General features: G+C 44.2%; 2 protein-coding genes and 1 long non-coding RNA gene across 8 annotated transcripts in view; 1 reads left to right on the forward strand and 2 right to left on the reverse strand.

The window, feature by feature from the left end:
• Positions 1-3813, reverse strand: part of RPF2 (ribosome production factor 2 homolog) — an 11612-nt gene extending 7799 nt beyond the window's left edge. Inside the window, exons 1-4 of one of the 2 annotated variants that reach the window (XM_426181.8) lie at positions 3776-3813; positions 3467-3599; positions 2712-2749; positions 2000-2039 (exon numbers count right to left, since the gene is read on the reverse strand). In XM_426181.8, coding sequence (XP_426181.2) covers positions 2000-2039; positions 2712-2749; positions 3467-3599; positions 3776-3798 — 234 coding nt within the window. In that variant the 5' untranslated portion in view covers positions 3799-3813. Of the gene's footprint in view, positions 1-35; positions 2040-2711; positions 2750-3466; positions 3600-3775 lie in introns of those variants that run through there. The other variant, XM_046939595.1, reaches the window with a different exon arrangement.
• A 368-nt stretch (positions 3814-4181) lies between these two features.
• GTF3C6 (general transcription factor IIIC subunit 6) lies at positions 4182-9615 on the reverse strand. Of its 5 annotated transcripts, none has more exons than NM_001031076.2 (6): positions 9471-9615; positions 8625-8705; positions 7415-7478; positions 6809-6853; positions 6557-6667; positions 4182-4740 (listed from the first exon to the last, which is right to left on the reverse strand). In NM_001031076.2, the coding sequence occupies exons 1-6, from the start codon at positions 9525-9527 to the stop codon at positions 4442-4444; spliced, it is 657 nt and encodes a 218-aa protein (NP_001026247.2). In that variant the 5' UTR covers positions 9528-9615; the 3' UTR covers positions 4182-4441. The 5 variants fall into 5 exon arrangements, with proteins under 5 accessions (NP_001026247.2, XP_015139994.2, XP_046794825.1 ...); XM_015284508.4 differs by having other exon boundaries at positions 6557-6670; XM_046938869.1 differs by having other exon boundaries at positions 9327-9545.
• LOC121110444 lies at positions 8815-9794 on the forward strand. Its single transcript, XR_005858890.2, has 2 exons — positions 8815-9070; positions 9181-9794. It is a non-coding gene; the product is annotated as an uncharacterized LOC121110444 (long non-coding RNA).
• Positions 9795-10214: the final 420 nt, after the last annotated feature.

The raw sequence follows: 10214 nt of genomic DNA on the forward strand, positions 1-10214 counted from the left end.
GTATACGATCATCTGCTTCTAAGAACTGCATTTACCAGAAAAGGAGCAGAGTTTCCATACCCGCACTCAGCAGGAAGAACCTGCCACATCTCCTCCCAGCAGCAGCAGCAGCTAAGAGGCTCATAAGAACACCGTGCCCTGCCTCCAGCTTCATTTCTGGGAGGTCAGAAAAGACACCCCACGGAGCAATCCCTGTCTGGGTGAACTGCATTCACAAATCATACTTTAGCACTGAGCTCTGCCTCCAGGTCCCAGAAAGACAGAAGACAGATGGAGAACAGACCTCCAGGGGACTTCCCTTGAAACTTGAGCGCACAGCTCTTCATTACCTCACTTTGACATCTGTAAATATTCTAAACAGCTGCATGGTATTTCATTAAAGAGACGCAACAAACTCAAAGGCCTAAGATGTGTCCCATTTAAACTGCAGCATCTCATACACCGCTGACTTCATGTAATCAAATTCAAAAGAAAAAGTAACTTGATTTTCTGTACCTCTCTGATTGTTTACTAACACATTTAGTGATGACTAGCTCCATTGTTTATTCTAGGGTATGAGAACGCAAGTTTCCTGGAGGACCAGAAGCATCAGAATGTTTTTAGCTGCCATGTTTTCCTAGAATATAACTAGCTTCCACGTGGCTGTGACCTGAATCATCCAGCTACGTGGCTGTAAGGAGCTTATTGGGCCAGGCTGGATGTGGCTCTGGGCAGCCTGGTCTGGTGGTTGGCGACCCCGCACATAGCAGGGGTTTGAAACTCCATCACTGTGGTCCTTTTCAACCCAGGCCATTCTACGATTCTATTTTCAGCTAATAATGTTGCACAATTTTCCTGCTGCCTACAGTTTCACGTTCCAATAAGAAAAGAAGTTTTTGCCTGGCACATCCACGTGACTTTTTTCTTCATACACACATTTACTTACTACTGTAGCCCCCAACTCCCAACTTCAGTGTGCACTTTCAATGACTTGTTTTATCAACTGCAATTCAACCACATGTTGGAATGCTGATCCTTATTCCCTATACATGAGCCAGCGGTAGCGCAGGGCAAACTATTACATCAAGTTGTTTGGTTCCCACTGACCATATTTTGAGATAACTCATTTCTGTCTTTAATGCAGAACCACAACCATACATCACCACCATTCCCATTTTGTTGAATATACTGATTTTATGACAGATATTCCAGCAGTTCAAGTGGTGCTCTGATTAAAGTGCAAACGTATGCGATGTAATCTTGGGATTTGCCCCTCTATTTTTTCCTTTCCTCCTCCTAAATTCACTTGACCTTAAAACATTAAATCAAGAGAAAAGCCAGACAGACACATATCATTAAGTGGATTTACGATCTCTCCCACCCCTTCCAAAATATTCTCCAAGCCTCTGATGAGCCACTTTTCCCTGCTTTACTGGGAGCCAAATACAAGTATTTTACTGATATCGCTCATGTTTCTGACAGTCGTTTACTGAATGTTGGAACAGAACTCTCAGCCCTGCTCTGCTGGTACAGGCATTCACACATGGGCTTTCCTTCCTCTATTCAAACGTGATGAAAAGTCCAGGCTAACTGGGGGGGTCATAGCTTTCTTAACCTATGAATTCACCAAATAGAAAACAAGTGATTTACAACCTGTGGCACTTGAAAGGCAGCCTTCTAGAAAACCAAAAAGAACTCTTCATTCTTCCTTTTGTATCAAGCACTGTTACTTATAACAGTGTTACACATTCCTAATCCTGCCTGTCTGTTTGGAAAAACAAGTATTTAAGGTAAAAAGAACATCCTCACAACATGAGGATTCTGCCTTGCAGATGGAAGAATAAAATGCCTACTGATACCACATATCTAGACGTAATTCTACCTTCAGCTTACCCAAACTCATTACAGCCTTGTTTCTCATCAAACTTCTGACAGTATAACAGAAAATTATCCTCCAGCAATGTTATTTCTGATTTCACAGCTGCAAGATCTCATAAGAAAAGATCTAGTCTATACTTACCAATGACGTTTGGTCCTCAAAAGGCCGGGTGATATTTTTCCTGACAGGAAGCGAGGGAGGGGGTGGGGATAAAAAAAATTGTAAAATCTGAGAAAAGCACTTCAGTTCTTTTCCTGACAACATCGAGATTCTGAATTCTGGTGGAAACCGCAGCACTAGAAGTTCAGTTTCAGTTCAAAATGTAGGTCATATTTATACTGCCGGGTGTTCTTCAGTGCTGCCACTGCCATTTTGAGTAAACTTTTCCAAGATTCCTGTCTGCTGGAGCCCAACTTTCAGAACAATCACGTCAGTGACAATTCACAAACTACTGACTCTGCTTGTTCATCCGACGTTAAGTTTAGCTCTTAAAATGAATGCTTCTGTCCCACATCCATACAGACAATGGCTTCCCACTTGGAGCAAGACCAACCCTGTCATTACAAGCAGCCTACCCACCTAACCCAGAACCTTGCTAGCCGTTTGCACAGATCAGAACTGTGGAAGCCAATCGTTCCAAGTGCGTTGAATCCTGCTAACATCTGCCACAGAACTGCATCAGCAACGGCTCTACATCAACACTGACCACATCGCTGGTTTCCAGTCTACTAAAATTTAAGATGAATCTCAGCCACCTTCTGTAACCCCTTGCGTTGTTCAAGCACCCATGCTAACCAGCACTTCTGTTCACGCTTGGAAATTAACAAATGCTGTATTGCACGTGACCACTTACTTTTTATACATCACAGCAAAGGGCTTCTTCAGAGCATACTGCAAGAGACAAAGTTAAACGTATTACATCAAATACATCTAAACGCACAGCACTGCTTTTCCTTAAACTCTGCAACTTACAAGAGCACAAGAAGTAGTATAATTGTTTGTGCAAATCAATCTAGAAAATGAGTCACCTGTAAAAGCCTGCTCACAATAAAACCCTCCACAGAAGGAATCCTAACTCTGGATCACAATTAATGGAGGAAGGCTGTATTTCTGGAAACTAGCAATTAAACTAAGAAACAACTGAAATGAAAGCCATGTAATACAAGCCTATCTGCCTGAGAAAAAAACAAAAAAAACAGTGAATGAACAGCCATCTGAATATCATCGGCAGAAGGCAGCAATAAAATGACAAAGCGTGGTGAGAAAACAGCACAAGAGCAGCTACTATGTGTAACTATTATGTTTTCAGGTACTGAGACAGGATGGGCAAGTTTATGTTTTGGGAGAGACCGAACACTTGGCATCAATACACACACAGGCAGCCTATGAGACTGTGGATGTGCCTTTAGCTGCACGGCCCGGGCCCAGCCCTGCACCTCACCCTCTCGTTTTCAAATGTGCTTGCAATGCTTCTTATAGAAGGTCATACAAGGTCCAGTATATCTTTACACATAGAAACGAAATAATAAGGCAAAGAATAAGTCAAGACTTCTGTCAAAGAAAAAGGAAGATAAATCTATCTCACTGGATGGGTAGGTAATGACTTACAATGTCTTTAAGCACTTCAGTCACCGTTGAGTTTGCATTTCCTCCCTTTATAAGCATGGCATTTTTTGTGTTTTCTGTAAGTTTGGGCTCTCTCTTCTCAAGAAACCTTTTTGCTCTCTTGGTTTTGGGCTTCCTGCAACAACAAATTCACAGCTAAAAACGTATCTGCTTAAGAGGGGCAGCGCTATATGAGGGGCACGGAACTCATACAAATGAAGACCGCCGCGGCTGAAGCACCACGCCGGCCTTCTCGGTCCCCACGTCCCACCCTCACGCCCACAGCCCGGACGCGGCTCTCCCCCCACTCACACCACCCGGTCCAGCGCGTCCATGACGGCCTCACGCTCAGCTTCCGGCGCGTCACATCCGGCATCCAGGGCGGCGCGAGGACCCGGGCCGCCGCAGTACGCATGCGCGGGAAGCGCGCGACGCAACCCGAGCAGCAACACTTCCGGCTGCAATCCGTGGCGGGTGGAAGCGTCGCTTTGTAACCGGGGACCACGCCGGAGTCACGTGGCTCAGCTTACGAACCGCTGGTGGGCGTTAGAAACCCTCGGCCAGCCCGGTGTCCGTTCTGTCGCTGCAGCACATCGACAGAGCAGCCCAGCTGGGCATGACACAAGGGGAAGCCACACCTGAAAGCCTCAGGACATTCAGTTTAAACTACGATTCATTTTTTTTCCCTTCTTTTTACAAGATACACAATACAGCCGTGTTTTTCAAAGGTAGGGTTCTTTTTATTTCATTATTATGTAGCTGTTTCCTTTTTGTCAGTTTTGAGGTAGAGAAGCACACGTTTCCAATCAGCATCAAAAAACAAAGGAAAACCACTCAAGCTCCCCCCAGCACACGAAAGGAATGCACAAGAACACTGTGCCAGTTTTTCCCCCCACTACAAACCCCTCAGGTGAAGTAAAAATCGTGCCCTTGGCCCATTAATTCAGTGAAGACATCCTGAAGAGATGAGATCCGGCATCAGGGAGGCGCATCGTCTAAGGCGGCGCTTCCAGAAGGAGAATCCGCCGCCTCAGAAGCAGGGCTGTCAGGCACAGGGACAGAAGAAGCATCTGCTTCCAAGCCACGCGGCTGTTCCGGATCACAGTTCAGGTCAGAGCTTCCTCTGTCGCTCACCTCCCCCTCTGCCTCCTCAGTTAATTTCTCTTGGGCCTGAGCTGACTCCTCCGCATCTTCCTGTTCGTGCAGAAAGCTGCAGATCGTATTGGGCCTGCTGTAGGAAAAGTCTCTGTCCTTGATCTGTAACCACTCCACGCCACCTGATGCAACGAAGGAACAAAAAGAAATCAGCATTAGTGAGAACAGGAGTTAAGCCAGGAAAACAAATTCATCTGCTCACAGATTATTCATGCTGAGCCAAAGTAACGTCTTTATATCCTAAATGGTTCTTCTACTTAAACATCTTTCAAAAGCGTGGATCAACGCCAGTTTCTGTGCTGCGCCTCTCCTTCAATTGATACCATTCATTTTCCTTGAGAAGCAGGGCTAGGAGTAACAGGAAGGTCTACTTCAAATCGAGTGAAAACTTCACTGTTGAAAAATTAACATGTGTAGGCTCAACTTACTAGACATACACACTTATAAGACATACTACATTGCAACAGGTTTTTAATCTGCTGTCAGTCAAGAAAAAGAATGGATAGTAGAATAACTCTGTATAGTTCACTGAAGTCAACAGCTCAGCACCTAGAGAGCAGTCCCAAGGAAGGTAATTAAGAGAGCAATGAAAAACAGGAATGTCGTAACGATGAGGCACAGAACCATGCTATACTGCTCACACAAGTTAAAAACGCAATGAAGTGAATATGTTCACATGAATCTGAGAATATCCAGTGCTGCAACAAGGAATGAAATCAGACAGTGTACGAAGGTGTCAACTCCTGAAGTCAAGTGTATCAAGCTCTTGGCTTCGTATATTATATATACATATATTGTATATACATAAATATCAATATAATATATACAAATATGGGTGTGTATATACATATATACGTATATCTATCTACATATACACACACAACAGACTCCAACCAGAACTGGGATCCCCCTCCCACTTCAATAAACATTTAGGCAGTCCATACTGCCAAATCACAAGGTGTTTTAATTACTTTATATGCACAAGATTAAGTGTCTGTCAGAGTACAGAAAGAGCATTTGGCAGTATCATTGTTGCTCCCTGTGGGGAAAAAAAAATGGGCCTTTTTATAGAGCAACACATTCTCTAGTTTATGGCACTTTAATAGTTTTTGTTAGTATTACATACTTATATAAAGAGGAGGAATGCATGGTGTTCATAAGACTGCTGAATTGTTGTTACATTCCAGATAACATTTAATGTTATACATCCTACAAGCAACATCTTGCCAACTACCCACACTGAACATTAAATAGCTACATATTCTTAAAAATATGAAGCAGTAACACTGACTTGAGTGAGAAGAGGTAGCTAAAAGCAATAGGATGCTGTTAATGAGCATTACTACATGTAGGGGAGACAGCCGGGATCTGAATAACGAAGAGCACATATAAAAATATAACACTGAAATAAAGCAAACGTGTAAGCAGAGTCCTGCCTACAGAATGAAAAAAAAGGTATGGTCTGCTGGGTATATACCTACAAATAAGTTAAGTTCAATTAACTACATATTACATAAGAACAGTTTAGTATATGAAAGATGGAACTTCTTACCAAGGACATTATAGATTTCCAACTTTCACATAGATTCAAAAAGCAATAAGGTGACAGAAATAAAAATCTATGAAAAGCTATTAAATGCAAAAGAACTGCCTCAGATTTCAGAACAAGTGCCAAACTTTTATAGGACAGACAAGCATACCAGGCGATCTCAGCATACATTTGACCAGTGCTTACATCCTTCTGCAGGAATCTCCTACTGTCATATTGGAGGCAACTCTGAGCAGAAGGCATCTGATTTTTTTTTTTAATTATATATTTGTTGCCTAAAGAAGGGAGCTCCTCTAATTTCTGCATTCTTGAATCAAACACTCAACTCAAGGTTGACACTCGTAGTATAACCCATCAATGACCCCATGCGTTAGAGCAAGGGCACTAACCAATGCTCTCTTCTCCTTCCTTCTTCTCTGTCAGAAGCGTCCGTGTCATGTTCAACTTCTTCATTGTGTGGCACTTGTACTTCAGCTGTAGTTTTTGGTTGCCTTCAGCATCTATTATGAAGAGAGAAGGAAAAACCAATACCCAAAAGGCAATCATTATAGTGAATTCCACTATCAGCTGAAACAAGACTAAGATTATTTTGAATCTCACAGGCTTTAACTATAAACAGGACATCAAACTGTTACCATTACCATGCTCTGTGTTTTCCTCAAAAAACACGCAGGTTCCCAAGGCATCTAAGGAAAACAAAGTGAAATAGCCTTAGTCACTAATTTCTATCGGCCACAGATGCTGCACTCACTGTCACAACTCTGGAAATGCTCTTATTTCCAGTCTCACCCAAAGGCCCAGCCTTTGTTAACCACTTGCAAACTCAGGAACAGATAGCAATATTACTTCCACTGAATGTACAGTAGAGGGTTTCAGATCATTTTCTTCCCAGTGATGTCACCACAAGGTAAATAGGAGAGCCACAGTTTGCACAGCACGTCAGTTCTGCTTATACAGGAGACTGCAAGCACTTACTCCAGGACATCTTATACCCCATATTTTTTTCCTTCAGAAATAACAGGTGGTACATCCCACAGTCAAGTCCAGGCATACTTTCCAGTAAATAAATATGGATGCGTGGCAAATTTAGATGGTGCTGCTCTCTATTATTATACAGACACCATCATGATCTTCAGTTCTTCACTGTCTCATACTCTCCATTTGCAGTGATTAAAAAAAAAAAAGACTAATGCTAAGAAAGTTCTTTAGGTGATGTGAAAAAGGAGAGATTTTTGTACTTTTCCTACCTTCATAATCTCCTGCAAAGACATATCTGTCCACTTGCAAAATGGGTCTCTCTGTCTCTATTCCCTACAAAGGAACAGGAAAAAAAAAAAAGTACATGTTAAGAGCTCATTTTTTACTGTACAACCAGAGTGTGCTGAGCACAATACAATGCAGAATCTTTTACTGGAGCTTTAATAAGTCTTGTAAGTTTTCCCATGATATAATATCAACAGTCCCAAGGAATGCTTATTTTGTGAACGAGACTGGGTATGAGTAGTATACAATGCAGATACTTAAAGCTATTCTAACAGCATTGCAAGAGAATCTCAAAGCACAGTATTTATCAGCATCCCATTAACACTGCTGAAAAGCATATACTCATTCAATCACCAATAATCAATCATCACTGTAACGCATTTCAAGAGAATTAGGTCAGACCCAAGAAGCCAATCTGCTTATAAAAGCATATTCATCCAGCGGTGGATAATTTATGAATTTTGGATTGCATTTCCTTATTTAAGATTTTCAAAATTGACTCTACCACCTCACACACAGTCTGACCAATCACACACTCTGAGATGTTTTCTTTCACCTTTGCAGTTGGCAACGCATAGCAAAGGTCTGGTTATCCTTTACATTCACAGTAAATAGAATTAGCCAGACAACATCCGCAAGAACACAGCACAATGCAGAAACACAGAGCCTTTGCTGTGTCCAAGTTATTTAAAGAAGTGTACTTCATATTTATTTAGGTGTGTTAAGATACATGATTTTAAAAACTCAACTAAGATCTTAAAAACAGAAGAAATAATAAAGATGTATACATACTTCACAGAATCACAGAATGGCCTGGTTGAAAAGGACCACAATGATCATCCAGTTTCAACCCCCTGCTACATGCAGGGTCACCAACCAGCAGACCAGGCTGCCCAGAGCCACATCCAGCCTGGCCTTGAGTGCCTCCAGTGATGGGGCATCCACAGCCTCCTTGGGCAACCTGTTCCAGCATAACATATACTTCTGAAAGTATTTCCTGAATTCAGGAACAACATGCTACTTCCGATAGGATGACCACAACCCACAGCCAAATACAGCCAAGAAAGCTCATGCAGCTTTCTACCAAAGATTTTATCTACATTTCATTGACCTCGAGGCATTTGGAAACAGCCCTGCTCTGTTGCTGACGTGTGCACTCACTTACCCCTTTCCTATCGTGCTGTAATCACTCACCAAAATCTTGCATTTGTTTTCGCATTTTTCTAAGAAGTCTGAATCAATAATTCCCGAGAGCTCCACCATCACCAGCTGCTCCTACAAGAGAAGTTATAACGTGCATCAATTACTGATGTACCCGAACTCTAGAAAATACACAAGGACACAGACCTTCAGCATAAACGGACTCCAAAGCAGCTTATCCTGCATCTCACCCACAGAAAATGGCAGACATGAGAACACGCAGGGGAATGCTGCTCCCCACTGCTCCATCAGACACCTGCTTTGCACCTGGCCTGCCTGATCCTTTTCTTCCTAGATACGAAGAGATCATTCTTGACCCTTGAAAAGCCGTTTACTTGGGAAAAATGGGATTCAACGTGGGGAAAGCAGTGCGAGCTATAACAATGTGACCAGTTATGCATTTCAAAACGTATTTTCCAGACGTTAAGTATCTACCTAAGGTAAGATATACCACAATGAGAGGTCATGGCATTGCTTGAAACGGCTGCTTTAAGAGAGGTAAGCGGCCCCTGGTACTAGAAAAGGGCTTTCGACTAACACTGTTTTGCAGAAAACTTTAACCTAGAACAGCCCCAGGGACATAACTTTCAGAGGCAGAGACCCACCGCACGCAGCGGACGCTGAAGCGGACATGCAGCCGCCCTGTGTCCGACCCACGGCCGGCCCAGCAGCCACGTCACCCCCGGCCCTCCTCACCCGGCCCCGCGGCCCTTCCCCAGGGGCGGCACGGGGCACACCGGCGAGACACGCCCCGAGGGGGCCGAACGGAGCGATCTCGCCGCGCCCCTTCCCCTAACGCTGCCCGAGAAACGGAGGAGCCCGAGGAACACGCAGACCGACCTCCACCTCGTCCTCTTCTTCCCTCTCGCCTCCCTCCACGCCCTCCGCTGCCGCCATGTCGCCAGCCGCTCTCCCGCCGCCTCGCCTCAGCGCGCACCACGTGGGCGCGGCGCCGCCATCTTAGAGGGGGCCCGGCCCCGCCCCTGTCCGTGCCTCCAGCAGGAGGCGGCCGTGAGGCGCTTTGTCGCTGCGCTGTCGTTACGTTTGCCGTGCTTGCGTCGAGGGTGCCTTCCTACTCACTGTGCCACCATTAATTCAAATGTTAAATAAATACCTGTGATAATAATAAAAGCTGGTGCCGAGGGAACTCACGGCAGCCTCTACCTAAGCCCTGCTTTAAGGAGGAGAACACAAATGTCAGTGCAGAGCCCTATCTTTTCTCCCACAAAAATCCCTGACCGTACAAGTCAGTTCAGCAGTTATTCTTAGGGAAGCCAGCGTTCGGCTTTTTCGTTGTTGTTGTTTTCTGTCGAGCCTGGAGGTTTAATTACCCCTTACACGGGACTAGATTTGGAGCGTTACGTGAGGCTGCAGTAAGAATGACTGACAAACTGGGGCCGGTTCTGCACACGGGTAGGGGCGCTAAGCGCGTCAGCCCTCGGCAGGGCACGTGCTCTGACTGCGGGGGCAGCCACTGCGGAACAGCTGCTGGGTGTATTAGAAGAGTTAATTGTCAAAACTTGATTAGTTTGCGTAGGTTGCTGTGCTTAAGGATTCTATAAAATAAGAAAAATAAGCTTTCCT

The sequence above is a fragment of the Gallus gallus genome, chromosome 3, assembly GCF_016699485.2.
Source record: "Gallus gallus isolate bGalGal1 chromosome 3, bGalGal1.mat.broiler.GRCg7b, whole genome shotgun sequence".
In the NCBI taxonomy this organism is placed as follows: domain Eukaryota; kingdom Metazoa; phylum Chordata; class Aves; order Galliformes; family Phasianidae; genus Gallus; species Gallus gallus.

Coding starts and splice junctions, on each gene's coding strand:
- GTF3C6 (XM_015284508.4), bottom strand. CDS start 9,527: ATGGCGGCAGCGGAGGGCGTGGAGGGAGGCGAGAGGGAAGAAGAGGAC. Junction 7,479..8,624: donor AAAACAAATGCAAGATTTTG/GTGAGTGATTAC, acceptor GTTCCTTTGTAG/GGAATAGAGACAGAGAGACC. Junction 6,671..6,808: donor TGAGGAAAACACAGAGCATG/GTAATGGTAACA, acceptor CTCTCTTCATAA/TAGATGCTGAAGGCAACCAA.